Raw genomic sequence first — 27,922 nt, forward strand, 5'->3', positions numbered from 1 at the left:
TTCTAAATTAAAATATAGAATATCAAACTCTTACAACACATATGAGATATAATAACATTTGATATTGGTGGGAGAGGAGGAGAGAATGATTACTTATAAGTTGATAATCCAAATTATATAATGGAGATGAATCTTTAAAAATAAGAACAATGTAAAATATATATCATGTAGTCTCTAAAATTAAAATTTAGCATTAAAAATTTACAATGATATTTCATTTTTTTTTTGTAACCCATACAACAAAAATAAGAAATCGAAAAAAAAGATTTACAATGATTTGAGGTATTGTGGAAGAGAATGATAGAAGTGGAAGAGAATGAGAGAATGTGAAAATGAGAAAGTAAAAGAATGTCAATACGAGAGAATGAGAGAATGAGAGAATGAGAGAATGAGAGAATGCTTATTTATATGATGAATCCATGGAAATTACATTATAGTAATTTATTGTGTTTGAATAAAATTGAGTGGTGGAATATGATTAATGCATAATTTATTTTATTTTCAGTTATAAATTATTTTAATGTGTGAGTTAAATGTATTGTGTTAAATGGGTCTTAAATATTATTTAAAGCAATTAAAAAATTAGAAAGCAAATAAAAAATAAAAAATAAAACAAACAAAAAATGATTTGAGGTATTGTGGAAGAGAATGGGAGAAGTGGAAGATAATGTGAAAATGAGAAAGTAAAAGAATGTCAATATGAGAGAATGAGAGAATGCTTATTTATATGATAAGAATTGATGGAAGTTACATTTATAATAATAATTTATTGTGTTTGAATAAAATTGAGTGGTGGAATATGATTAATGCATAGTTTATTTTATTTTGAGTTATAATTTTATTTTAATGTGTGAGTTAAATGCATTGTGTTAATTGAGTCTTAGATATTGTTTAAAGCAATTAAACAATTAGAAAAAAAAAAAAAAAAAAAATAGAAAGCATTAAATGGAAATCAACCAATAAGCAGAGACCAAAACCTTACTTTTATGTATATGATTATAATCTCTCTCCCTCAATCTACTGGGAATCAACACTCCCACCCCACACACTAACTACGCTTTTAAAAGTGTTACAACCTAAAAAAATTGCTCTCTACTCTACTCTAGAGTTACTCTCTAACGATGACCACCGGTAAAAATATGATTGTTTTTGGGAAGCTTCATACTTTAGAAGAAACAATCTCTTACTCAGCTTTAAATGTCTCTTTCTAGATGAAAATGTAAATCAACTACCTAATCCACACTACAACTATCTCACCTAATGTATATTGAAAACTTCCTCTCTAACTAATTTTTTACTTACTTTCAGACATGCAACTCGCCTATCTAAGTTCGAAGATCTGTTGATTCGGGGAAAGCAGTTTCTCTCTTTGGAAAAAACTTGCAATTGAAACACATGCCAAACTTCTTACACTCTGGGCAGACTATTTATATTTGAATGCAACATCGTCAACCCAATATTTTTTGAACTCCAACAATTCCGCAAAAAATATTATATTTCATATACATCTGGTTAATTCTGTATTTGTTTTTTCCCCATTCTCCAACATGTAATATATATTGCTTCCAATTAAATCAGTTTTTGTCTTACTTTTCACATCAGTTTTTCCCAATATTCGTACAATAATCTTTTAAAATGAACAACAATCTTATAATCTTTAATATTTTCTCCAGTAACTATTTCAAGGCAAGTAATGTCCCGTCAATTTTAGTTGGCAAAATTTATTAAGACCTAAAAGATTTGTACATGATTGAACAAATAGAGACTTACGTCAAACAACAAGGATGGAGGCCAGGTAATATGACCAATTTATATTTTATATTTACTACTATTACTTAAAATATCATCTTGATATTTTTAAGGAACATTTGTTTTTGGTGTAAAGCGAAAGTGGTTGAAGTTGTGTATTGTGCAATAGATGGCACTACATTTCATGCACTAACTGTAATTTGAAAATGAAAAACTCTGGTTTGACCTTGACACGTCACACTTTCTCTCCATCCGAAGCTGTGGGAATACTCCATTGTGTTGTTTTCAATGAGTCCGGAATGTGGCAATCCGTTGTTTCATACTCCCTCTGTCTCCCAAAGATTGATGTTTAGAAGTTTTTACACATTTTAAGAAAACAATGATTACTGGTTTAAAATAAATTATTTTCTCTCACTAAAAAATATATTTTTTAATTGTAGACCAATAACAGTTTATAAATTAAAATGTTTTCAATGATTATTTCTTGAAGTTTACAAAATATTAACTTTAATTAATTCAAAATTGTAGAAAACCAATCTTTGTGGGATAAAAAAATATCCCAAAACATCAATTTATCAGGGACAGAAGGAGTAGTTCTTTTCATATGTTTTTTATTTTATTTTATTTTGTGTACTAACTATTTGAAGGTACTATTCAAACTAAAATTACCAACCCAAGTCACTTTTTTATTCTTAGGCCAACTTAGATGAATTGGACGACGAGGTGGCTTAGCTCATCAAAGACTTAATAGGGAAGTCATTCTATTCAAATATCAAAGAGTCTACATACAATTTCACGGCTTTATGTACGAGAATTTCACTGTCAGTCTGTCACATTTATCAAAGACGATCAACACCACTTACCCTTAGAACTTGAGACACACATGTAGAAAAAATTTCAACAAGGAATCATAAACCATTTACGCTTGAATTTTAACATTTTCAATTTTACATTTTTCCCTTTGTTATTTTAATAGATAATTACTGATGATGTAAACCAAATCTTAAAACTGAGATTAAAGTCTCTCCAAGATTTGCAAGGGATAAAGTCATTGATTGGAGTTTTAACATTACTGGTCTATTGTTGAAAGGAAATACAACAACAAAAGTAAAACAACTTATGATGTTGGGAGAAACCAGCAGGAAAAGGGAATAAAATCACTTATCGTTTCATCTGCAAAGCAAAGACAAATACAAGCCACATAAAAAGAAGACAATATAAATTTCAAATTTCACCGTATATGTATTACAAATTGGTAGCATCCCAAAACAACACATTCTAATTGTAAAACAGATAGATATTATAATCTTTTATACATTTTATTATTTAATAAATTAAAAAAGACTAATAACTTAAATTATACATCAAGTTTTGTTTTTAGTAATGGAGTGTCGGTTGGGGTTGGGTATGGATAAATTATTATTTATGCTATGGATTGTTCAAATCTCCTTGTGATGATGATGTCAAATATTGACAATTAACCGATCTTTTCATCAGAATTGAATGATTTTAGGTTTTTAAAAATTGATTTATTGAATTTAGTATTAAACATATCTCTTAAGGATAATATATGTACCAAATGAAATTTACAAGAACAGGAAGTTTCTATTTTTTTTCACTTAAGCTTGTGGATTCTCTTTTGAAGAAAAAAAAAAGACTTTTTCAATAATTTAATATATAAGATTTAATTGTAAAATAAAAATAAAAATAAATCCCGGAATAACCGGTTACGCGTAACTAATAGAAGAAACTTTTTTACAGCAAATTAAAAAAGACGAACAGAACCAGAACGCCAGGCAAAAATAAATAAATACAGGGTGGATATTATTAAGTGGACTGAAGAACGGAACACTGAAATTTCAAATCAAGTTGGGGAAAAAAAACATTCATATTTATTCGAAAACTGAGAGTTACTGTAAAGTTGGTAACACAACATTTGTTGCAAATAGCACAACATTCATATTTTGTCTTCATAAAAAACAAACATTCATTAATGCAAGCCTTCTTAAGTATGTGTAATAGAGAGAAACAGAAAGCATAGATTATGATGGAAAATATGACATAGGCTTCAGAGTAGAAGCCTTTTAATTCGGTTACAAACTCTGTTGAGGAAACCATAATAACTTCAACGTCTGGCTGTTCTTCTGGCTTTAAAGAACCTCTCTCTGATTGAGATCAACTCCTTTGCAGCTTCACTCATTGCCAACCGGTTGATCGGGGAATCTCCACAGCACCTAAGTCCCAATTCTAAAACCAATTTCAAGCACTCAGCAACAGGGAAACCGACTCTGAGACCGCTGTGAAGAATCGATACGTCCATAATGTCCAATACTTGCTCTGGCAACGCCGATTTGGTGTAGCTGTGCAGGGTAAAGTTTCCTCCAAATAACTCATTGGTTGGACGTTTTCCAGTGAACATTTCCAAAAGGAGAACCCCAAAGCTATACTCATCACCGTGTATTGATGGTTGTCCTCCCATTCCATATTCTACACCATAGTTAAAAAAAAAAAAGACAACAAGATTGTAACAAAAAAAATTACATAAACTTTTCTCTTCATCTAAACATTCCATATGTGTAATAGTTTTACCTGGTGCGGCATAGCCAATAGTTCCTCTAACACCAGCTGAGCTTAGTTGATTCATGAAGGACTCCTGGTCGAACTTGAGAAGAAGACGAGCGAGACCAAAGTCGCTAACATGGGCGGTCAGATCATCATCTAATAGGACGTTTCCTGGCTTAAGATCGCAATGAGCTATAGGTTCATGGCAGTGAACATGAAGATAGTCCAACACAGTAACCACGTCTATGGCAATGTTGAGCCTTTCAAGAAGTGTCAAGGTTCTTGAAGGCCTACGTATCTCTTCCACTTCCTCTGGATGCAGCCACATATCCAAACTTCCATTTGGCATGAACTCATATATGAGAGCTCTGAATTCGTTTCCTTGGAAATCAATACTAGCGCAAGCTGTCAATAGTTTCACAAGATTACGATGCCTTACGTCCTTCAAAGATTCACATTCTGCCACAAAGCTCTTCATCGCTCCATGTCTCTGCATGTTAAGAACTTTCACTGCAAAAATCTTGTTATCAATCGGGAGCAATGCCTTAAACACAGTACCAAAACTGCCTGACCCAACTATATTGCTCAAAGAGAAGCCATCTGTCGCATTTCGGAGGTCTCCGTAACTTAACTTCTCATGGAAAATCTCCAATGTGGTAGGAGCAGAATTATTGGTCTTCTGGTTCTTCTTTCTTTTTCTGAACCAACGTAGAGAAACAATGAACACTAGCAAAAGCAAAGTTATTCCTACGCTGACCCCAATCGCAACTTTCCTCAAAAGCACAGGAGATGGATGCTTCGCCTCTATTGGTGGTGCTTGCACAATGCATGGTTTTAGTTTCAGTTCCTTGATGCCTCCACAAAGATTTTTGTTCCCAAATACCAAAACTATGGTAGAGTTCTGAAATCTTCCTTTTGTTGGCACCTGTCCGTCGAAATTATTCATGGATAGATTGAGATATTCCAACTTTAAAAAGCTTTCAAAATATCCAGGTATGCTACCTGAGAGATTATTATTCGACAAATCAACTCTTTTAACACCCACCAACCTTTTTATATCTGGTATTTTTCCATCAAAAGAATTCCCTTGTAGATATATTTCTTCCAATGAGAGACAGTTTCCCAAAGTCTGTGAGAGCTCCCCTGCTAATTTATTGTCGGAAACAGATAGTCGAACGAGCTTTTCTAGTCGTCCAACATCTTTTGGTAGAGTCCCTGTGATAGAATTACTTGGCATGCTAAAGGTAAGAAGCTGTGAAAGCTGCATAACTTTCGTAGGTATGGACCCATTCAACTTATTATACCCAATCTCTAAGTATAACAAGTCACTGCAGTTACCGAGACTTGGAGGAATGGTTCCTTCAAAACTATTGTTATACAAATAGAGTTTTTCTAACCGAGTGAGGTTGCCGATAGTAGATGGTATTACTCCTGACATTTTGTTTGAACTGAGATCTAAAACCCCAAGTCCAAAAAGATTACCAAGAGATGTTGGGAGTGGTCCAAACAACATATTGCCACTTAACTGAAGTGCTTGGAGACCCATGAGATTCCCAATATCGTGAGGAACTCTTCCAGAGATTTGATTTTTTTCTAGGCTTAAACCGGTGAGTTCCTTGGACAGATTGGCAATGAAAATAGGCAAGTCACCCCCAAGCCTATTCCCACCAATCCCTAATTTCTCTAGTTGGGTGCAGTTTGTTAGAGAACTGATGAATTCAAGATCTCCAGAAGAGTAACTTCCCAGAGAATTGCCACTGAGAATTAACCATTGCAAAATTGGTACATTTCTGAAGGTAGGAATACTTCCTGTGAGATTGTTGTCATTCAATGCCACTTTTTGAAGAGTCGAGATATTGGAAAATGTTGTTGGAATGGAACCTGTGAGATAATTTTTTCCCATATTTAAATCTTGAATATTTGGTAGCAGAATACCAAAATCAGGTCTCAGGGGGCCCGAGAAATGATTAAAAGCCATATATAAATATTCAAGTGAGGACATATTGTAGATTGCGGAGGGAATACCACCTGAGAATTTGTTAAATGATAATTCAAGTATCACCATTTGACTCAGCCTAGCTATTTCAGCTGGAATTTCTCCTTCCATATTGTTTCCTCCGAAGCTAGCTTGCGTGAGTGATGTCAAGTTTCCTAGAGATGCTGGAATCTTCCCTTTCAGATTGTTATCACGGAAATTTAAACTAACAAGGTTCGTCAATGACCCTAGTTCTGAAGGAACACCTCGTCCAAGAGGATTCATATATAAATCAAGTTCCAACAATCTAGAGCAATTAGAAATACTGGTTGGAATCCCTCCTCCCAGATAATTAAAGCCCATATATAAGTATTCAAGTCTAATCAAGTTTCCCACCTCTTGAGGTATGGTTCCACCAAAGGAGTTATTAGAGAGACCAAGATATACGAGGAAGGAAAGATTACCAATAGATGGCGATATCTCTCCGCCTAATTGCAATCCTCCAAGCTCCAAATAAGTAACTCTCTTGTGTTTGCGGCCACATGTAACCCCCATCCAGTTGCAGAGTGGGAATGAGTTATTCCAGGAGGACAAGACAACTCTTTTGTCTTCAGAAACTTGAGACTTGAACGCGAGCAACGCTTGCTTATCACTTTCATCGGTAAAACCATGTGCTTCAAGTAACATGAGACCATTGAAAGCAAGTAAAAGAAATATACTCATGCTTCCCATTTTTTTTTTTTTTCTTTTGTTGGTTTAAAAGCTTTTGGTGCTTCTCATGTTTTGTAGGAAAGTGTATATATAAGAGATGAATCAACTGCAAAATGCCTTAACTTGTGGTGAAAATTAAACTCGAAGCAAGAAATAGCGATAAGAAATATGCTCACAACCAAAGAGAATTGTCCAAAATGGCATAGATTCTTGCCGTCTAGACTCATATGCCGTGTAAGTCAAGTAGTCAACTGTCTAGAAAGACAAAAATACATTTCACGAGTCTTTCAACTTTTTTTAGACGTCATGTGGTGTTGTTAATGAGTTAACCATCAACGACAAAAAAAAAAAATAAATAAAAAAAAAAAAAACAAAAAAAAAAAACCACTTTTACGTTACATCCGACTGGGATCGTTTATTTACCCCAGGAAAATGCTTATCATTTGTTAAAGCTGTTAACACAAGATTCATATAAAGAATCAAAATCAAGAAAGTTGTTTATTAAACAGGACAAAAATATTATAAAATTATAAGCAAATTAAAAATCTTTGGCCTCACAGTTATAAGGAATATCACTACAAAAATTAGTAATTTATACACAATTCTTATATTCAAAATCTTCATAGACCAGGTAAAAAGTGAATGTAGCAATGCTTCTGACCAAGAATGCCTTGACCGCATAGCTAGACAAAAATATTTGTGAGCTAGCTTGGTCCCGTACGTTAAAGATCCTAATAGCAGGGAACAAAGAAATTAAAAGAAGCAAAACAGTAACACAGAAGATGAAGAAGAGAACCAAGGACTGACTGTAATCGTGTCTCAGAGCTACAATGCAAAGAAATATAAGTAACCAATATAATAAGACTCTTATTTTGGCGAGAGATATATCGTCGAAGAAATGAGGGTTTAGGGTCTAATCGTTCCCCTTTTCTCAAGTTTCTAAGCTAGCCATCTCAACTACTAGTTGTATGTATGGCAAAAGACAACAACTTGAGTTGATGAATCAATTCAAACATCATCAGTTAATCAAGTGGTTTAAGATTAACAACAGAACATATTGATCACTGAAGTCAGAGAAACATTGACTTTTCTTTCATTGAACTCTCTATTTTAGCTTTATAATTACAGTCAAACAAGGTTGGAGCTCAAACATTAAAAGCACAATAGAACCACTCTTATCATACACAATTTCAGGGCACACATAAACATTGACCTTTCTTTCATAAACAATGTCAGAGAAACATTGACCTTTCTTTCATTGAACTCTCTATTTTTTCCAGAAAATAACAGAACAGAACCTTGAAAAGCTTGACAAAAACGCCTTTGTTTTAACCGCTAGACAGAGTCGTCCGTAACCGCTTGGCAACTCTCACTGTAGGGGATTCTCGGCCAGAGGATGTCTTCGGTGTTTGGTTAGCTACACGCTACTAATCAATCGATTATCTCTGTTTTTGTTTTAAAATCACTTTCAGACTTAAAGTTGAAAATATTGTAAAGGCAGACGGTTTTTTTTTGTTTGAATAAATTTAACATTCATTCAAAATAAAAAAAAAAAACGCCTTTGTTTTTAACAAAAGTAAACAAATGCAGGGCAGCAAGTGAACAGAACAGAACACATACGTTCCAAATATAGTGGATTAAAAAAAAACATTCATATTTATTCGAAAACTGAGGGTTACTTCACTTTTTTGAGATTATTTATTATTCCCAGAAAATTTAAAGCTAGAAACAGAAACATTCCATCATGTCTGGAAACAAAACAGAGCATAAACAGAGGAAATAAAAAAACCACAGATTATGAAAAAACAAAATGATATAATTATACAGGTCTCAGATTAAGGCTTTTAAGTGGGTAGGCAAAGTTTGTAGATGATTAACACTTCAACGTCTGTTGGTTTTAAAGAACCTCTCTCTAATTGAGATTAACTCCTTTGCTGCCTCACTCGCTGCCAATCGGTTCACTGGAGATTCCTCACAACACCTTAGTCCCACTTCGAAAATCAATGTCAAGCACTCAGCAACAAGGAAACCGACTCTCAGACCACTGTGAAGAATCGATTTGTCTACAATGTCCAATACTTTTTCTGGCAGCGCCAACTTGGTGTAGTTGTTTAGGGTAAAGTTTCCCCCAAATAACTCATTGGTTGGTCGTTTTCCAGTGAACATTTCCAAAAGGAGAACCCCAAAGCTGTAAACATCACCATGTATTGACGGCTGCCCTCCCATTCCATATTCTACTCCATAATTCACACAGAAAATGACATCAAGATTATTATGCAAAAATATAATACATAAATTTTGTTCAAAGAAAACACATATAACTTCTCTTGTGTGATAGCTTTACCTGGTGCGGCATAGCCAATGGTTCCTCTAACGCCAGCTGAGCTTAGTTGGTTGAAGAAGGACTCTTGGTCGAATTTGAGGAGAAGACGAGCCAGACCAAAGTCACTAACATGGGCAGTTAGATCATCATCTAGAAGGATGTTGCTTGGCTTAACATCACAATGTGCTATAGGCTCATGACAATGAACATGAAGATAGTCCAAAACAGAAGCCACGTCTACAGCAATGTTGAGCCTTTCAATAAGTGTCAAGGTTCTTGAGGGCCTACGAATCTCTTCCATTTCCTCTGGATGCAGCCACATATCCAAGCTTCCATTCGGCATGAATTCATATATGAGAGCTCTGAATTCGTTTCCTTGGAAGTCAATACTCGAGCAAGCTGTCAAAAGTTTCACAAGATTACGATGCTTTATGTCCTTCAAGGATTTACATTCTGCCATAAAGCTCCTCATTGCTCCATGTCTCTTTAAGTTTAGAACTTTCACTGCAACAACTTTGTTCTCAGCAGGAAGCAATGCCTTAAACACAGTACCAAAACTACCTGATCCGACCATATTGCTTGAAGCAAAGCCATTTGTTGCATTTCGAAGATCTCCATAACTTATCGTCTCATGGAAAATATCCAATGTGGAAGGAGTTGTATTATTGGTCTGCTGGTTCTTCTTTCTTTTATTGAACCAACACAAAGAAAATAAAGATACGGACAACAATAAAAGCAAAGCTATGCCTAGGCTTACTCCAATTGCAACTTTCTTTACATGAGAGGAATGCTTTATGTCCAGTGGTGGTGCTTGGACAAGGCATGGCTTTAGTTGAAATTCTCTGATGCCTCCACAGAGATTTTTGTTCCCAGATATTGAAACTTTAGTAGCATTCAAAAAGTTTCCTTCTGATGGCACTCGTCCTTCGAAATTGTTAATGGATAGATTGAGATACTCCAACAGTGAGAAGTTTGCAAAGTATCTAGGTATACTTCCAGAGAGATTATTATTTGACAAATCAACTCTCTGAACACCCATCAAACCACTTACATCTGGAATGGCTCCATTAAAAGAATTTCCTTGTAGATAAATAGCTTCCATCGAGAGACATTTTCCCAAGGTTTGTGGGAGTTGTCCTGATAAGTTATTATTCCCAAGAGACACAGTACAACAAGATTTTGTAGTCTTCCAACATCGTTTGGTAGAGGGCCAGTCAATGAATTACCTCCCATGCTTAGGCGAACGAGGGTCGGGATTTGCATAATTTCCTTAGGTATAGCCCCATTCAACTTATTATACCCAATCCGTAAATCTAATAGGTGCCTACAATTACCTAGACGGAAAGGAACCATTCCTTCAAAACTATTGTTATACAAATATAGTATTTCTAACATAGTGAGGTTGCCTATTGAAGGTGGTATCTCTCCTGACATTCTATTTGAATAAAGAACGATCGCCCCCAAATCTGAAAGCTTCCCAAGAGAGTTTGGGAGCGGTCCCGTCAATAAATTTTGTGCCAACCAAAGTGTTTGGAGTCTGATGAGATTCCCAATGTCACGAGGAATGCTTCCTGATATGAGATTTTTTTGAAGGCTCAAATAGATGACGTTTGCGGACAGATTGACAATTGAAGTAGGCAACTCACCAGCAAGCCTATTGTCACCAACATCTACCTCTTGTAGTTGGGTGCAATTAATCAAAGCGTCAAGAAATTCAAGATCTCCAAAATAGCCACTTCCGAAATAATTAACATCAAGTCCTAGGTGTTGTAAATTTCGTACTTTTCCGAAGCTCGGAGGAATACTTCCTGTCAAACTATTATACTCCATCCTTAACGCTCGAAGATTCGAGATATTTGAAAGTGTGGTTGGAATGCTTCCCGTGATATAATTTTTGCCCATATATATCTCTTGAAGGTTTGGTAGCAAAGTACCAAAATCATGCTTTAGGCTACCCGCGAAACCATTTTCAAATATGTTTAAAAATTCAAGTGAGGATAAATTGTAGATAGCGGGAGGAAAAGCACCTGAGAAATTGTTCGATGGTAATTCAAGCCAGCGATATCATCCAGAATTCTACCTTCTATATTATTAACGCCAAAGACAAGATTTCTGAGAGATGTCAAGTTTCCAAGAGATGAAGGGAGAGTTCCTTTTATGTTGTTCCCACCAAAATTTAAAGTTACAAGTTTTGTCAATGATCCTAGTTCCCAAGGAACCCCTTCTTCAAGATGATTGAAATCCAAATAAAGCTCCAACAATCTAGAGCAGTTAGATAGACTTGTTGGAATCTCTCCTCTAAGAGCATTTGACCTCACAAACAAGTGTCGAAGTCTAAACAAGTTTCCCACCTCTAAAGGGATAGTACCACCAAAAGAGTTATCAGAGAGATTAAGTGATACGAGAAACGAAAGATTACCAATAGATGGTGATATCACTCCGCCTAACTGCAATCCTCCGACGTCCAGACCAGTAACTCTCCCGTGTTTGTGGCCACATCTAACCCCTTTCCAGTTGCAGAGAGGGAAAGAGTGATTCCATGAGGACAAGACAAATCTTTTGCCTTCAGAAACTTGAGACTTGAACTCCAACAACGCTTGTCTATCAGTTTCATCGGTGAAACCACATGCTTCAAGTAACAAGAGAGCACTGAAAGAAAGTATGACAAACAGTTTGATCATGCTTGTTTTAGTTATAAAAGCTTGTGGAGCTTCTTTTGCAGGAAAGTGAATATAAGGGACGACGCAATTGCAAAATGCCTTTAACTTGTGGTGATAATGCAACTTGGAAAATTACATTAATGGTTCCCAACCACATAGAGAAAACTGCAAGATTTTTTCCAGAATCGACTGTGTGCATAAAATGTCTACCAACCTTCTTGCCTGTTCCCACGAAAGTCAAGAAGTCAACTGTCTGAATAGTAAAAACAATGCCCTTGTCTTCACGACTTTGCTGTAGACCTCGTGGATCGGATTTGTGAAGAAATCAACCAACCGACAAAAGTTTTGCTTTCTTGCTTCTCATATTTTTGTAGGACAAAAAACATGCAAATTGTCTGTTCCTTGGGGTGACGTACTGCAACTAAAAAATCGTAATAATCACATAAAACACTTCCAGACTGATCCAAAATGAATTCTATTTCTTCGTTCAGCTTTTTGTAGAGATGGTCAATATAAGAATTGCATTAAAATGAAAAATATTTGCAGCTTACCTCTTAGGAACTGCAAGCGTTGCAGTAATCCATATTCAAGGAGAGCCAGAATCACTCATCTCTGTAGAACACCCGAGTCTGTAAGCACAGGTCAACACAGCCACTAACAACAAAGGTATACTTGAGATAGCAAAAAGATTCTGTAAATGAACCAAAAAAGATATAATGACTTCTTTCATTCCAAACAGTAAAACAACAAATATCATGACAAATATAGAGTGACAGTTATAGAATGAAGCAGTTTATATAGCCCCAACAAGAACTCTCTTGGAAAAAACAACAATGCTCATCCCCATCGACTCTAGCTACAACTGATAAACCATTGCGTATGCATAACACTACTATCTACCCCTTTAGCGACGGCGATCTTCCCTTCTTGAAGAATCCCTATCTTGCCTCGTGGATGTATCCGATCGCCTACTTGAACCTCTTTCCTCCCTGTCGTAATGATCTCTTCTGGATTCCGCCTTCGGTTTCTCCCAATCATCTGTTCTGGATCTCTTGTCCTCCCTTACATAATCAACATCAGCATCGTGTCTTCTAGATTGTGAATCATCATGCCGTCCTGATCTCTTTTGTTCCCTCCTATCATACCTTGGCTCCCTATCCTCCCTTTCCATTCTTTCTCTTTCTTTAGGGCGACCATACGAAGCATCTCCTCCATGACCCTTTTCTATGTAACCTTTCTCTTCCGCATCAGGTTTGAAATCTCCTCGCTGGCCAAAACTTGTACCACCCTTTCTGGCACCATTAAACTTGTCATGATCCCACTTGGAACTTCTATCCTCTTCATGACCCCAACCAGTATTTGCAGCTCTCTGTCAGGGTTCAAGAAAATAAATATTAACTTCTATCAAGTATTAATCATAAACCATATGTTGAAAGAATAAGTTGTACAACAATATCATCCAAATAAATTAGCTTCCTTACTTTTTCATCATGGGAAAATTTGCAAGAATCACCACGAGTACACTCTCCTCTCTGAAAAGCTCTGCATACACCACGAGCCTCTCTGTTCTGCCGTTGCGTCTCTTCATCCTCTTCTTCTCGCTTAGTGTATTTGCCACAATGATTCACCTTAATGGTCCGCCCCAACAACTGAGCTCCATTCAAATTATCTGCAATCACAAAACAGAATCCAATTACAACACCTATAAAAAGGAAGAGTAAAATCCACAAGATGAAACCAAATAATGCAAGAGTCATGACACTAACCAACAGCAAGAATGGTACTTCTCTGATCTTCATACGCAAGAAACGCAAAACCCCTAGATTTACCAGTTGCCTTGTCTCGAACAAGATTGACATCAACAATTTCACCATATCTACAAAACAAATAAGGCATAAGAAGAACTTTAAAAAAAACCCCATTTGGAAAAATTGAAACTTGAGAAACGCAAACAAACTAAACTTACTGTGAGAAGATGGCGAGGATATCACCTTCCGTGAGATCGAACGGTAGCAATCCGGCGTAGACATAAGCAGAATTTTTGAACTCAGCGTGCCATGAAGCTTCGCTAGAGATCCCTAAATCTGATTCCTTAGCGTTTCTACTCTGTATTAGCTTCACCTGCGTCAATGGATTCATCCTTTCAAAATCTCTCTCTGCGGTTTCGTGGCCGAGCAAGTTGAAGGAACCCTAAATCTTAAGAATTCGAGATCGAGCGAGATTAGCTGAGCGGGTCGGGTTTTCTTATGACCCGAGCTCTTACTAAGCAACCGACCCAGATTAAGGCCCAGTTATTTTATCTGGGCCGAGCAGATCTTGTTTATTTTGTGGTACATATTGTTTGTATACTTATTTGTCAAATTAGGTTTTGCTTAGGCTAGTTAAAAGGGTTTATTATTTTTAGGGTTTGTAAAGAAACAAAAGTGAAGACTATTGTTATTGGATTCTTGGTTATAAACTATAAAGGGAAAATACTTGGGATTACCACTAGGGGTGAACCTCTTCATTCACTCACTTATAAAATAAGGAAATAAAATCTGTATACATTATTATATAATTAAAAACTTAAACCGCTTTTTTATAAACCTAAACCGATATGTAATTTCATTCTATTGTAAAATCTAAACTCTAACTATCTCATTTGTAAACCCAAACCGATATATAATTTCGTTCTAATTGTAAAGTCAAAACCCTAACTATCTCATTTGTAAACCTAAACCGACATATAATTTCATTCTAATTGTAAAATCTAAACCCTAATCACCTCATTTGTAAACCCAAACCGACATATAATTTTGTTCTTATTGTAAAATCTAAACCCTAACCACCTTATTTGTAAACTCAAACCGATATATAATTTCAGTTTAATTGTAAAATCTAAACTCTAATTCTCATTTATCAACCCAAACCGATATATATTCTCGTTTAATTATAAAATATAAACAAAGTCAATATTTAACTTGCCTTAAATAAAAGTATACAAAATTTGTTTCCTTAATTTGTTTTGTTTTTAAATTTAATTTTGATTTATTTTTTAAATAAAATATTAGATAAAACATTCTGATTGGTTGAGAGGAGAGGGGGTGAATACAAAAGTTCAACCCTTAGGGGTGAACCTTATTTTTTCATTATAAAGAATGTTGAAGACTTCAACAAAATCATCAAAAAGTGAGTATTTTATAGTATTGTTGATTAGTTTTCTAAAATTTTGTAAATTAATCCAAACAATATCTGTATTTTTATAATATTTTATATGGTTTTATTTTGTAAAGAAAATGTGTAAAATCATGAACCAATAACATAATAATTGAATTCATTAATGATCCTAGATTCTTTTGTTTTAATTGAATAACACAAAATTTTAATTGGCTTAATAAAAGTCTAATCCAATAAACCAAATTTGTTAAGATTTTAAATGACTTTTTACAAATAACACTAAAAACAAAATATTAATTTAATAACAACAGATTCTACCCAACAGACAACACCGTATAAAGTCTTAAAACTCTATTAAAATATCAAACCAATAATCCCATAAAGTTTCCTACTTACATGAATAATTTGGTTATAAAAATTTTGAGAAGACGAGTGAAATTGTGTATTCTCGGCTACTGTGTATCCACCAGAAGAAGAAAGGTAAGCGAAGAATGTTAAAGCGAGTAGTCGCCTTCGTCTACTCTGTATTAGCTTCACCTGCGTCAATGGATCCGACACCGATCTGCATTCCTCTTGAGCTCCAGATTGAGATACTCTTAAGATTGCCTGTGAAGTCTCTATTGAGATTTCGATGTGTGTCCAAGCTTTGGTCCTTATCATCACCAGCCAAGATTTCCAAAAACGGCATTTGACTATTGCTTCTTCCTCATCTCCTCGTCTTCTCATTGCTTTTGAAGACTTCTACGGAGAAAAACTCATGTTAGTCTCCTCTCCTAACCCAAACACATCTTTGTCTTCCTCTTCTTCTTCATGTTGTGTATCTTACGAAGATTTGAGACGACTCAATATGAAAGGGAAAAAGGTGTATAATGCGGGTCAGGGTTTGATTTGCGTTGGAGGTTTTAAAAATGTTGCGATTTGTAATCCCAGCAGGAGACAGGTGCATATTTTTCCCGACTTCGAATTCAAAGAGTATCCACAAGTTTTTCCACGCCCCATGTACATGTTTGGGTACGATCCTGTTGGAGATCAGTATAAAGTGCTTGCCGTTGATGATTTGCCTAGGAGATTGGAGCATAAGGTTATTGTATTGGGAGGAGAAAGAGCTTGGAGAGAGGCTCCGTGTATCACCTGTCCTCATATTATTCAAACCCGGGGGATGTATATGAACGGAACACTGTACTACGGGGCTGCCTTGAAGGACAGTTATTCCCCGGATAGTAATTCTATAATTGTGAGTTTTGATGTTAGGCTTGAAACGTTTAACGTCATCAATGTACCAAGCAGACTTATACCAATGGGTTATGAGAATATGTGGCGTGCTGATAAGTGGGCTATTACAGTTACAGATAAAACTCTGATCAACTACAGAGGTAAAATTGGTGTGGTTGAGAAACCTCGTAAGGGTAGTTTTCGAATGTGGGTTGTGGAAGATGCTGAGAAAGAAGAATGGTCCATGAACACGTTTCATTTGCCCCAGTCAGCTGCTGGTGATGACTTTAACGTCATGGATACCTTTTATAACGGCGAGATTTGTCTAGTTCGAAAAGAATTGTCGGATCCGTTTCGTCTTTTCTTTTACAATTTGGATAGGAAAAGCATGAGACGTGTCACAATTGAAAGATTACCTATGTCCGAGCTTAAGCGACTCAGTGACATTTCTGTGACTGTTTCCGATTACTACGAGAGCTTAATGTTCTTAGAAAATGTTCTTAGAAAACGTTCTTAGAAAATGATCTTACAAACATGCAGTTTATTTAAGGTTTTTCTTTATATATGCTTATCTAATTATAGAACTTAATAAAAACTAAGCACCATTATTTAAAGATTCCAGCTTAAAAATCATGCTCGACCTGATCTTTTTGACTCTCCAAAAATTGACAGAAATAAAATTTAAGGAAACTTCAACATGTTTTTGGATGATCATGCAGCTTCTTCTCTTTTTATTAATAGTGTTAAAGAAGAGAGGTCTCTCACTGATATTGCAGATAAATATCATAACTATATTTCCTATGTACCTTAAAGAAGAGCTGAAACAAGAACAGAGAGTGTAGATTTGTGAGTAAAAGCCACTTCTTGAAGAAGTGGTTTTTAGATTCAGACATGAATGTACAATAGAAATAAAAGAGTTTGGGAACCAAAAGCCAGATGCAGATAAAAAGAAAAGCAAGTAGAAATGGACTTCCCCCGGAAATGGTTACTATATTTAATTACTACTTTACTCTAAAACATTATATTTACATTCAGATAAAGTTTTACCAGAACCGGTTCTTCTTCTTCTTAACTTCACTTGACATGGCAATCGTAAGGAGAAGATGCAAACACTTGATCTGGAACCACTAGAGGTAGCTTCTCTACGTACATAAACAGCCTTTTCTTATTCTCCCGCGCAATTGTATACATATTGACCGTATCTGATTTCTCCATCAACATCCACAAGTCTCCTGAGTTTACTCTCTTAAGACTGTCCCGGCAAAAAGGGCATGACTCTGACCTCCCATGCCTGCAAGATCAACATCCAGTTATGACTGAATCATCGGTTATGCGCAGAAGGAGATAGATACCGTTTTAGGAATTGATGACTTACCAATCGCGGTAACACTTGATGCATAAAGAATGTGTACAATTGGGGAGAACAACCATGTTGTTCATCTCCATGCAAATCCCACATTCTTCTTCTCTCTCGATGTCAATCTCCGAGAGCTTGACCTTTTCAGTCTCATCTTTGTTTCTGTACCGTATCTTACAGACCTCTTTCTGTTTGCGATCATCAAGGTCCGTGATACCCCTTTCTAGTTGTAATAGCGATGGAAATATCACAGCTGTTTCACAATACAGAAGAAAAAAAACCCCATAAGCATTACGAATAACTATCAACTTATTACCAAACAACTTGAATCTGAGCATTACCATAGAAATCTTTAATACTTGTTTTCCTCTCGTAAACCGACATTGTGGTTTTCCCATCCGCATAGGTCTGATTCAGTTGAACAGATTAATCCAACAATTACAAGAAAAGGTTTTGAAAAATGCAGTGGAAGAGAAAGAAGTGAAGAATATACCATGTAAATGAGAACTCTGAGCAAACCGAGGGCACCAGCAAGGTGGCAATCAGTCCACTGAACAAGGAAAAGTAAAAACTGGGCAGCAGGGTTGTAAGACAGTCTCATTTGAACACGCGCACCATCCTTCTCCCGAGGGTAATCTAAAGCTCTGTTATTCATAGAGAGAAAACAAAATGACATAGTTTATAATCACCATAACGAAAAAATTTGATAAAAAGCACAAACATAACAAGACTCTCTATTCGATGTATTGATACTGATACGATCGCAGGCATAAACATCAGAACAGATTGAACAATGCACGCAACCAAAAATGGAACTTGTCTAATCCAGCTAGATCAGCCCTCGGATACAATATAAACCACTTGATCATAGTACACATTCAAGGGTCAAAGTATTGATAGAATCAAGCATACTCAGATGTAATAAGTTGTTTTCAAATAACCAGCAGAAGAGATTGATTACCAAACTCACCAAAACATTCACTTTTCAGACATAGAGGTTCCTAACTCAGCTATATTACCATCAGAAACCAAATAAAATAAAGGTCTTAGCTTTAGATTACTTTTGATCATTGCAAACAAACACAATTTCCACCGACACCAAAAAAAAAACATCATCAACCAAAGACTTGGTTCAATTTCAAGAGTCAACACTCTTCAAAACTGTTTTTAGGATAAGACTCCTTAAAAATGACTTCATCACTCTTAAGTCGTTGGATCACTTAATTTACATGGGGCTCTGTTCAGAACCAGATTAAACCCTAAATTCAGTACCCAAAAAAAAAAAAAACAATCCGTACAAATTCCAAACTCTTCTGTACCACAAGAAAAAAATTCAGAAAACACACTTTGTTGTGGTCCTAGAAAAGAAAATAAGCTCAGCTAGAAACTTTTATTCCACCCAGAAAAAAAAAAAAAAAAAAAAAAAAATCGAAACTTTGAATACAAAAACAGAGAAAAATCAAAAATTGCAAAAAGGGGTTTTTAGAATTGAGAGGCTTACACAGTGTTAGCGTGTTGGATATCAGCTTCAAGAGCTTTCAGAGAATCCTTGAACGAAACTTTTGCCATTAAAACCCAATTCTCATCAAACAAACGAAACAGAGCAATCAAAACTAAATAAAAAAAAGTATCAAAAGCGAGAAGAAGAAGATGAAGCAAAGGAAATCAAAGTTTGATGCTTTTTCCTTTTTTAGTTTTTAGCAATTAGAAAAGATATTTCACCCAAATTCGATGAGCAAAAGAGATGAGAGAGAAGAATGGTATTTTCGTAAATTTGTGATATAGACAATGGTGTTTTGGTAAACTGGAACATAGAGATAAATCTCAGTTACGATTCTCGAAGTAGCTTTATCGAAAAAAGACGCTGAAGTGGGTTTCGAGATTGACTATTTTACCCTTTGTTCGGCTAATGGTAAGAGAGAGACACATACAAAAAAAAATATCGTGAGGGAAATAATCTTGTGTTTAAGGCGTAGGTGTAGGTTTTGTGGTATGCAATTGTATTTTGATACGTGGAGGATAAGGTTCTAAAGTATCTGCTTTATTATTAAGGATTACAAATCATTTGTCATATCCTTTAATTATCAAAAGTCAATCAACCCACTTGTTTGTAGTTTATGGTATTAAACATTGAATACATTACTATAAAACAGATTTGTGGGTAAATGACAATTATTTATATTGGAGTATAAGAAAACAATAAAGGAAAATGATTATTTTATACTAATATTAAGATATCAGAGTTTATATAATTCAACTAGATTATACTTTTAAAAAATATATACATACAGTATAGTGTTTTTTGTGCTGTTGACTATATAATTTTACAAATAATATTTTGGTAGCTAAGAAATTTTTTTAATCAGTTATTAAATATTATGTTATTGTTATTGATTTAAATGTATGATTTTCTGTCATATTTATTTTATCCAATAAAGTTTAGACAAATTTATATAGAACACAATATTTGTAATCACACAATTAGTCATTTTCAAACAACTAAAATATGCACAATTGAATGTCAGAGATTCAAGTGGTTTAATGAATGGGAGGTCTCAAGTCCAAAAATTATAGATCTTAAGACTAAAATTTATTGGGTGACCACAACAAAAAATCACTTGAAAAATTAAAATGTACACAAAGAAAAAGAAGCAAATAATTGATAAAAAAAAAAGTAAAACAAAAAAAAAATAAATGAAAATTTTCAATCTCTTTATAACACAAATTAAAGAGTCAGGTCATGTTCGCATTCTTGTCGCTGCATCCAGCGACAGCGACCAGCGACAGATTTCAGCGACAACATATGTTGTTCGTTTGTCTTAGCAACTGTAGCGACTATCACTAGAAAGTAGAAATTGTCGCTAAATTGTTCGTTTGCCTGTCGCTGCGACTAAATACCACATATTTTAAAAAAAAATTAATAAAACTTAAGTTTTGATAATTTATATTTTTATTTTTAAAAAAATTACATATAGCCATGAAAATAAATTAAAAAGAAGCTGAGGCAAAGACATTTTCTCTTGAAGATTTAGCGGAAATCAAAGTCTAAAGTGCCTTACTGCGCGAAAACGCATATTTGACTCTCTGGCCAAGTCTGGAGATAGACCAGGAAAGACATCTTCAAACCTGCCACATATTTACATATTGTAAAATAATTAATTTGAATTTTATTTGTAATTTATTCATTTTAATATTATTAAAAAAAAGCAAAAAAAAAGAAATAAATGAAAATTTCCAATCTCTTTATAACACAAATTAAAGAGTCAATGGTTACAAAACAAATTCATAAACACAAACAGTTCTAGAATCATATTTTTATTGGAGCTTGAAATCATGACTAACATCGTTTTATTTTATGGGTGGAGCGCATCCATCTCTTCCTTGAACTTTGCCATCGCGTCCCTAGGAAGTGTTATAAGCATTTGAACACCACCACTCTTCCCTGGAACCGCTTTAGATGACGGCAACAAAATACATAGAAAGGCTAGTGTCATCGGTACCAAAGGTATAATGTTCACTAAACTTCCCCAAACGTCTTGATGCATCCCGAGATGACGCCAATCAGTCATCATCATGATTTCTCCTCCGCAAATCTCCTTGGATGCCAACTTCAGCTTCATCGTATTCTCCATCTCTCTAAGTTGCTCCCACAAGTAACAATTCTCGACCGCTTCTCTCTTCGCATCTTTTATGAGCTTCACAAGGCGAGACATCGGCGTTTCGCTCAGCTCTTTCGCTGTCAATGCCACGAAGGCAATGACGAAAGCATTTCCGTAGTAGCCTTTAGGTAATGGTGGATCCATAGTGTTGCGGATACCGACAGATATCATCAAAACCGTAGTCTTGTCGGGATTTAGTTTCATGGCTCGACATCTTGCTCTCCAAACGTAAGCCGCAAGAACCTCCACCGTCGTGATCACCATGTTCTTCTTAATCTTCTTATTGGTAAGGTCGTTCTCAGCTTCCATGATTATGTTCTTGAATTTAGTGATGTCTTCGGATGTAATGTTCAGAGTTTCACGGACCATGTCTTCGGTTGGTGTATCGGATGAAGAAGCTTTCTCCAAATAAACGAGTTTTGGATTTTTGTCGTCGCTGCCGATATTGCCTAAATTCACCCCTGTTAAAATTTTCACATGGATATGTATAATAGATTAATGATCTAATTAATCAAAATTTTGGACCAGACTAAAATCAAATAGAGATATATAAGAAAACGATCCAAAACATAGAAAAAAATATCTAGCAATGTTTGTAACAGATTTATTGATTTTTCATATTTTGTAATAGTTTTTCTTGAAATTTTAAAAATATATATGTGAAATATATTGACTCAGTAATATAACTATAAAATTTCTAGAAACGCTATAAGTATATATATATATACTAATTTTTTTTAGGCTAAGTACACGTAGAGAAAAACATCTGTTTAGTAAGATATTACATAAAAATTTCCTTGATTTAAAAAATAATTTAAGAAGCTCGTTAAGGGTAAACATGGAATATGAAAATACTTATATATATGTACTCAAACAACCTTTGCAATTAACGGGCAACTCTAGCAACCAAGAAACATTATGTACAAAGAAGATTTAAAAAAAAAAACAAAAAAAAAAAAGAGATCAAAATAAATGTAAATCTGAATGAGCAGAAAAATTAATTTAATAAGCATTTAAATTTAAAAATTTATACATAATTTAATTTGGACTTTTAGTCCAACCGTTTAATTATATTAGATATAATATATTTAAGATTCTAAACATTTACACTATAAAATTAATATCACGAGACATGGTTATATAGTGAAATGAATTTGGATCGATATTAATATGAATTTTGAATATTATTAAACTGGTATTACACAACGTATAATCATCATCACTATTTTGTTAATACCGTTAATAAAAATATTAGATATATTAAATTAAGTTGATTAAATTTTAACTATATAATTTTTTTTTATATAATAATCTTAAGAATAATAATAATTGTTTTGTCATCGGATATATAAAATCCTACTATATTACTCGCCCACTTTAATTTGTTACCAAATGGAAAAGATCTATGAAGCTTAACGTCTGAAAGCATAAAGCGAGATGGTTGTGTTAATTTCTTACATACCACTAATTTGGCTAGACGTGAGCCTGTCTCTGTCCCACACGGGGATGACCGTGGGTTGGATTTTCCCGGAGGCCAGCTCAAGTAGGGCTTGTGAAAACTGAGTCATTCCAACACCATCACAAACGGTGTGAGAATAAGTCATTCCAATAGTCATTCCTCCACATGCGAACTTAGTGACCTGTAGAGCCAGAGGATTGTACCCAGAATTACAACCATTCAAAGTATCGTGTGAAGGTACAAGTTGGTGGTAGGCTCCGTCCAAGTGATTAGCACTCTCCAAGTAACTGAGAGAAGAGAGAGTGCACAAGGCTGTTGCCTTTATAAAGGGGACTCCATCGCCCGCTTTACAGTTTAATTGGAGTCTCTGGTCGTTGGTCCGCCGGTGAAGTTTGCCTGCGAGAGGGTAGTAATAGACAAGGGTATTAGAGAGGGCAAGTTGAAGTAAAGAAGCCGGATGGTGGTCGGCGTGATCTTGGACGTAGGAGTTTGGGGAGAAGACGCATATGATTTCGAGGATGAGTTCGTTGTTAGGATCATTGTCAATGGTAGAGAGAGACAAATTGACATCAGGTGTTGGCTTTGAGGGTTTCACAAGAACCACTTCTAATCTCTCAACGACAAAGGGACATGAATTGTCTCTGCTTGTCATGTTTGTGTCTGTGTGTGTATAATTGAGTAGTGCTCTTATCTTAGCTATTTTTTATATAAGCATGTTTTGTGAATTTAAAACCAATTCAAACTTTTAACGAAAGTTGTTAACATTTAATATCAATACTGCTAGCTAATATTAGTAAGCCACTCGATGTGTATAAGTATAATGCTCTACCACTAACCCATTTTCTCTATCTAAGCACGACCTATTCAGTATTTGCTCGGTTCCTATTTTTCTCTTTCCTGGACTCTTTCTAATTTTGCCATGGTGGCTGTAAAGTAAACGAGACGGTTATTATACAAACATTTAACAAAAATATATATACTAATATATGTACGCATGAGTCTAAGTAGTAGAGATCCTCCACATTGAAGATGGCCAGATGACAAATGGGAGATAGAAACTACAAATCATGTGACTTATTATATATGGCTTCAATGGGTTAACCTCTTATTTTTCAAAGTATAAAAATAGGGAACTTTACTAGAATGGCTTAGAAAAGCTAAAAAAAGACTAGAATGTCATTTTATTTATCAAAATTTTAAATGACAACTGAACCCTTTGAAAGGTGTGTGAGGAAAAAAAAAATAACAAGTATGCCATTAAAAAGTCATGCCATGTATATGCTTCTCACACAACTGTTCGAAGTTTTTGGGGGGAAAAATTCCCGCTCAAATAATCGAAATGACGATAGACATATAATTTTCAATAGAGTTATATAAATTTTGGCAGACTTATTGGATAGAGTTTGATAATTAAGTAGATTAAATTGGTAGAGATAGAATAGTGATGGCAGAGATAAATTTACTTGACGGAGTTATGGTTAGCGGTAGATATATTGGGTAGATTTATTATAATGATGATAGAATTAATATTTTTTGATAGAGATATTAGTATAATGGTGACAGATATATTATGTTTTTGTCGGGTGGCAGATTTGTTTGACAGATTTATGTACTCTTTATGGTAGATATATAGACGGAGATAGATTTATATGACAGATATAGTTATACGCGATGGTAGATATGTCCATATTGATAGACATAACTGAAAGCGATAGAGTTATAAGTTAATGTAGTGGTAGACATATTTGTTACTGAAATAACAAAAGTTAAGTAGAGTTAAGCATATAGATGTGATAGAGTTATTTAATTTATGACAGATTTATACTATTGATGTTTTAGGTCAAAATAAAGCATTTTGGAATATGCTGTGTTTTTTTTATTGGTTTATATACTATTTTAATTGATAATAATACTTAAAGACAACGTAGTGCAGTTCTTAAAGTCTTTTAAATGTGTATCATGACTATGGTTCGAAGCTTAGCGGTTGCCAAACATTGATTTTTATAGCGAATTTTGACTTGGTCGTAGCGACTAACCTCTGCCTCCTCACCGCCGTCACTATCCTCCAAAACCAGTTCAAACCAGATGGTACACATCAAAGCAGATTATTAAAAAATAACATTTTAGATCTTTTTTAATGTCAATTACATATCAAAGCAGATTCATGGCTTTGGATCTTTGTTGACGTCAATTACTATCCCCACTTCCGGCAAGAAAGATTTAAACTCATGAATCCACAACTGTTTCCAACTTTTTTTTTGCCAATTAAATCCGAGATCAAAACATTTTTAAGTCGGTAAAATGGTGAATCTTTTGTAGAGGTTTAACAACATTTTCTACGGAATCTTGGGCCAATATAATCTAACAAAACAACACAGATCCGGATCCAAGAACTTACCAGATCTTGCCTAGATCTGAAAGTTAGTTCGAGTGGAGGAGACAATAGTAGAAACAAAAGCCCTCTAAATTTCAGATCTTTAAATTTAAACAAAATAAATTTGCACAAAGATCCATCGGAGATGAAAACAAGACAAAGCCAACCACCGATGTCGGAAAAATAGCTGGCCATCAATGTTAATGGAACGAAGATCCACCGTAGACAAAGCAAGAAAAAACTGATTTTTTACCTTTTATTTGTTATTTATTTATTTTTCAATTGTAATGGCATGATAGTAAATAACGAAAAAACAAAATGCTCTATAGTCTTTTTCCAACTTATATGTGTTATTTGAGTAAAAGTTTGGTTGGATGTGTTATTTGAGTAAATGCACAACTTTTATGTGTTGTTTGAGTAATTTTCTCATAAAAATATGTGTTCATTAACGGAGTTAAGAATTTTGTATCAAACAAACTTTAGTTAAAAATTGAGTTAAAAAAAAAACTGTGTTCATTCAGTTGATTTAAAAATTTGTGTTCATTTAGATAAGTTTTTTTTAAAGTTTTAATTAGGTTCAAATTGTTTGGATCATACTTAAGAGGGAGTATTAAATTTGATATTTTAGAAGATTTGATTGGACTTAAATATATTAGAATTTTGAGAGTTTTGAGAGATTTGAGTGAACTTTTAAAAGATTTGATTATTTGTTAGATTTTTTTATTAAAAAGAAATAAAATATGATTCTGTGAGATTTTGTTGATAAAAAACTTTTGGATGATTTTAAAGTGTTTTGATATGTTTAAATTTATCCTAGAACTACTCACTCGAATTAAGAGATCATTGTAGTACATATTGGTCAAATTCCACAATGACTCAAGTTGACATAATAGATTAATTAAGGGGGATGTATTCAACTTGACAGTTAAAGTGATTTGTGTAAAAGTTACAAATCTTATGTTATTCAATCATGAATTTTTAAAAATCTCCTGAAATCCACTGTTATTGAACTGATGATTTAAAAATCTACTTTAAAATCCACTATTATTCAAAACAGTTTGTGGATTTGGATTTGGAAAAACGATCTGTGTCCCCCCAGGAACTTTCATATAGCACCACATCCACCCAGTTTTTAAACTTCGATCTCTGTCCCCCCAAATTGTAAGTTTCAGTCCAGTATCCCCCTAATTGTAAAGTTTGAAACTTCTGTCCACACATTATGCTAAAATCGTGGTTTATCATTGGTTTACTGTTCCGGAAAATACATTAACCGTGTGCCAACAAAATTAAACTAGATTAACCCAGAAATCGACCCAAATTGACCTGGTTCAACCCGTTAAACAATACCCATTTATCCTAAAATCCCCAAAACATAAAAATCCCCAAATCGAAGAACCCTAGAAACGAAAAGATCTCAATTTCCATGGATTCGAATGAGCTGGAGACGAATGCGATAATCGTTCATGACGAGGCTACTGCTACTGCTACTGGGTCTGTTCCGCCAGAGGAAGGAGGAGAAGGTCCGATCCAAGACGATGAACCCGACGATGAAGATCCAAGAGAGCGAGACGCCTTTGACATCGAGAAAGCTGTACTGGAGTTTGTAGACGAACCATCGATCGTTCATGATGAGTATCTGGACAGTTCAAGTGACAAGATGACAAGAAACATATCAATTTGGTTTCTCATTAGACATAAAAGAGGACACAACAAGAACATAACACTACCAACAACAACACGATACATAACAAACCAAACAACTACAAGCCAATACATAACAAAACCAACAACTACAAGCCAATCAAACTATCATTTTACTCAAACCAATCATAATCATACAACCTACAATTACAACAATCATTATTTTCTTCAGACTTGATTTGGTTTCCAACAGTTCTTCTTCTACCCTCTCAAAAATCTCTTTCTCTAGCTTCATTTGCATCCTCTCAAAAACAATCTTTTGGTGATCTATAGTCTCTATTGTAATCTGGGACACTGTTTGTTCAAGTACAGTCGTTCTGACAGCCAATCTCTCAATCTCATCCAACAATGCTTCGTCAACCCACTTGAAATTGTGGTTATCATCAATGAGCTACAAAGCACAGAGAATTAGAGTGAAATTTTTCAAAAAAAATCCAAAATTCAAACACATTACCTTAAGTGATGCAGCATAACCACACCGATAGTAACGGCGGTATGGATTGGCAGCGGACTTTGAAATCAACGCCACGATACTAGCTCCACACCAACATGTCTTCGGTACACCCACAACTCTTCTTCTCTGTTGGACATTGGATGTTGCACTCGTAGCTCCAGATGAATTGCTCATATCCAAGCTCAGCTGTTGAAAATATAAATAAAAAATATCGATGAAGAGAGCAAAATTAAAACTAGGGTTCTAAATTTTTTAATTTAGGGATTCTTCACACTGAGTATTTATTTCGGGTTGTGAATAACTCTAATCGGGTCACAATTTGGTTTATTGTATTCGGTTGTTGGTTTCGCATTGGTTTTATGTCATCAAACGCGTAAACCAATGATAAACCACGATTTTAGCATAATGTGTGGACAGAAGTTTCGAAATTTACAATTAGGGGGATACTAGACTGAAACTTACAAATTGGGGGGACCACTACAAGAAAAATGAACATTTATAGCACGGGATTTTCGCTATAATATGTTATTAATAACGTTTTACTAACTGCTGTGTCATCCGGAGCTGTGG

The 27,922-nt window shown here is 34.7% G+C and overlaps 7 protein-coding genes and 1 pseudogene across 8 annotated transcripts; 1 reads left to right on the forward strand and 7 right to left on the reverse strand.

The window, feature by feature from the left end:
- Positions 1 to 3,684: 3,684 nt before the first annotated feature.
- On the reverse strand, positions 3,685 to 7,209 carry LOC104711179 (putative LRR receptor-like serine/threonine-protein kinase At3g47570). Its single transcript, XM_010427861.3, has 2 exons — positions 4,339 to 7,209; positions 3,685 to 4,236 (listed from the first exon to the last, which is right to left on the reverse strand). Exons 1-2 carry the CDS (start codon positions 7,016 to 7,018, stop codon positions 3,875 to 3,877), a joined length of 3,042 nt encoding a protein of 1,013 aa, XP_010426163.1. The 5' UTR covers positions 7,019 to 7,209; the 3' UTR covers positions 3,685 to 3,874.
- Positions 7,210 to 8,777: 1,568 nt separating this feature from the next.
- On the reverse strand, positions 8,778 to 11,992 carry LOC104711180 (putative LRR receptor-like serine/threonine-protein kinase At3g47570). The gene is made up of 2 exons (XM_087463649.1): positions 9,342 to 11,992; positions 8,778 to 9,231 (listed from the first exon to the last, which is right to left on the reverse strand). Exons 1-2 carry the CDS (start codon positions 10,420 to 10,422, stop codon positions 8,879 to 8,881), a joined length of 1,434 nt encoding a protein of 477 aa, XP_087319775.1. The 5' UTR covers positions 10,423 to 11,992; the 3' UTR covers positions 8,778 to 8,878.
- Positions 10,690 to 12,001, reverse strand: LOC147938601 (putative receptor-like protein kinase At3g47110 pseudogene; annotated as a pseudogene).
- Positions 12,002 to 12,690: 689 nt separating this feature from the next.
- On the reverse strand, positions 12,691 to 14,359 carry LOC104711181 (zinc finger CCCH domain-containing protein 42). The gene is made up of 4 exons (XM_010427863.3): positions 13,947 to 14,359; positions 13,747 to 13,856; positions 13,462 to 13,649; positions 12,691 to 13,349 (listed from the first exon to the last, which is right to left on the reverse strand). The coding sequence occupies exons 1-4, from the start codon at positions 14,117 to 14,119 to the stop codon at positions 12,885 to 12,887; spliced, it is 936 nt and encodes a 311-aa protein (XP_010426165.1). The 5' UTR covers positions 14,120 to 14,359; the 3' UTR covers positions 12,691 to 12,884.
- A 1,170-nt stretch (positions 14,360 to 15,529) lies between these two features.
- LOC104711182 (putative F-box protein At3g47150) lies at positions 15,530 to 16,865 on the forward strand. Its single transcript, XM_087465687.1, has one exon. The coding sequence runs from the start codon at positions 15,768 to 15,770 to the stop codon at positions 16,863 to 16,865; it is 1,098 nt and encodes a 365-aa protein (XP_087321813.1). The 5' UTR covers positions 15,530 to 15,767.
- Positions 16,866 to 17,191: 326 nt separating this feature from the next.
- On the reverse strand, positions 17,192 to 19,701 carry LOC104711183 (E3 ubiquitin-protein ligase AIRP2). Of its 2 annotated transcripts, none has more exons than XM_010427865.3 (5): positions 19,207 to 19,701; positions 18,199 to 18,349; positions 18,047 to 18,113; positions 17,724 to 17,958; positions 17,192 to 17,639 (listed from the first exon to the last, which is right to left on the reverse strand). In XM_010427865.3, exons 1-5 carry the CDS (start codon positions 19,272 to 19,274, stop codon positions 17,423 to 17,425), a joined length of 738 nt encoding a protein of 245 aa, XP_010426167.1. In that variant the 5' UTR covers positions 19,275 to 19,701; the 3' UTR covers positions 17,192 to 17,422. The 2 variants fall into 2 exon arrangements, with proteins under 2 accessions (XP_010426167.1, XP_087319776.1); XM_087463650.1 differs by lacking the exon at positions 19,207 to 19,701 and adding an exon at positions 18,676 to 19,133.
- A 1,231-nt stretch (positions 19,702 to 20,932) lies between these two features.
- LOC104711184 (spermidine sinapoyl-CoA acyltransferase-like) lies at positions 20,933 to 23,480 on the reverse strand. The gene is made up of 2 exons (XM_087463963.1): positions 22,827 to 23,480; positions 20,933 to 21,825 (listed from the first exon to the last, which is right to left on the reverse strand). Exons 1-2 carry the CDS (start codon positions 23,473 to 23,475, stop codon positions 21,059 to 21,061), a joined length of 1,416 nt encoding a protein of 471 aa, XP_087320089.1. The 5' UTR covers positions 23,476 to 23,480; the 3' UTR covers positions 20,933 to 21,058.
- Positions 23,481 to 26,998: 3,518 nt separating this feature from the next.
- On the reverse strand, positions 26,999 to 27,526 carry LOC147938602 (uncharacterized protein At4g04775-like). Its single transcript, XM_087465688.1, has 2 exons — positions 27,353 to 27,526; positions 26,999 to 27,289 (listed from the first exon to the last, which is right to left on the reverse strand). The coding sequence occupies exons 1-2, from the start codon at positions 27,524 to 27,526 to the stop codon at positions 26,999 to 27,001; spliced, it is 465 nt and encodes a 154-aa protein (XP_087321814.1).
- Between the last annotated feature and the right edge of the window lie 396 nt (positions 27,527 to 27,922).

This window comes from Camelina sativa, chromosome 9 (genome assembly GCF_030686135.1).
Source record: "Camelina sativa cultivar CO46 ecotype springtype chromosome 9, ASM3068613v1".
NCBI classification, from domain to species: domain Eukaryota; kingdom Viridiplantae; phylum Streptophyta; class Magnoliopsida; order Brassicales; family Brassicaceae; genus Camelina; species Camelina sativa.

Bases quoted from the DNA above. Each gene is read 5' to 3' on its own strand.
- LOC104711179 (XM_010427861.3), bottom strand. From the start codon at position 7,018: ATGGGAAGCATGAGTATATTTCTTTTACTTGCTTTCAATGGTCTCATG. The intron at 4,237-4,338 runs GTAAAACTATTA...ACTATGGTGTAG, and splicing joins TATTGGCTATGCCGCACCAG to AATATGGAATGGGAGGACAA.
- LOC104711180 (XM_087463649.1), bottom strand. From the start codon at position 10,422: ATGGAAGCTATTTATCTACAAGGAAATTCTTTTAATGGAGCCATTCCA. The intron at 9,232-9,341 runs GTAAAGCTATCA...ATTATGGAGTAG, and splicing joins CATTGGCTATGCCGCACCAG to AATATGGAATGGGAGGGCAG.
- LOC104711181 (XM_010427863.3), bottom strand. From the start codon at position 14,119: ATGAATCCATTGACGCAGGTGAAGCTAATACAGAGTAGAAACGCTAAG. The intron at 13,857-13,946 runs GTAAGTTTAGTT...TTTGTTTTGTAG, and splicing joins ATCCTCGCCATCTTCTCACA to ATATGGTGAAATTGTTGATG. The intron at 13,650-13,746 runs GTTAGTGTCATG...TTGTGATTGCAG, and splicing joins AAGTACCATTCTTGCTGTTG to ATAATTTGAATGGAGCTCAG.
- LOC104711182 (XM_087465687.1), top strand. From the start codon at position 15,768: ATGTGTGTCCAAGCTTTGGTCCTTATCATCACCAGCCAAGATTTCCAA.
- LOC104711183 (XM_010427865.3), bottom strand. From the start codon at position 19,274: ATGGCAAAAGTTTCGTTCAAGGATTCTCTGAAAGCTCTTGAAGCTGAT. The intron at 18,114-18,198 runs GTATATTCTTCA...CAACTGAATCAG, and splicing joins TCAGAGTTCTCATTTACATG to ACCTATGCGGATGGGAAAAC. The intron at 17,640-17,723 runs GTAAGTCATCAA...TTGATCTTGCAG, and splicing joins ATCAAGTGTTACCGCGATTG to GCATGGGAGGTCAGAGTCAT.
- LOC104711184 (XM_087463963.1), bottom strand. From the start codon at position 23,475: ATGACAAGCAGAGACAATTCATGTCCCTTTGTCGTTGAGAGATTAGAA. The intron at 21,826-22,826 runs GTATGTAAGAAA...AAATTTTAACAG, and splicing joins CACGTCTAGCCAAATTAGTG to GGGTGAATTTAGGCAATATC.
- LOC147938602 (XM_087465688.1), bottom strand. From the start codon at position 27,526: ATGAGCAATTCATCTGGAGCTACGAGTGCAACATCCAATGTCCAACAG. The intron at 27,290-27,352 runs GTAATGTGTTTG...TGTGCTTTGTAG, and splicing joins GTTATGCTGCATCACTTAAG to CTCATTGATGATAACCACAA.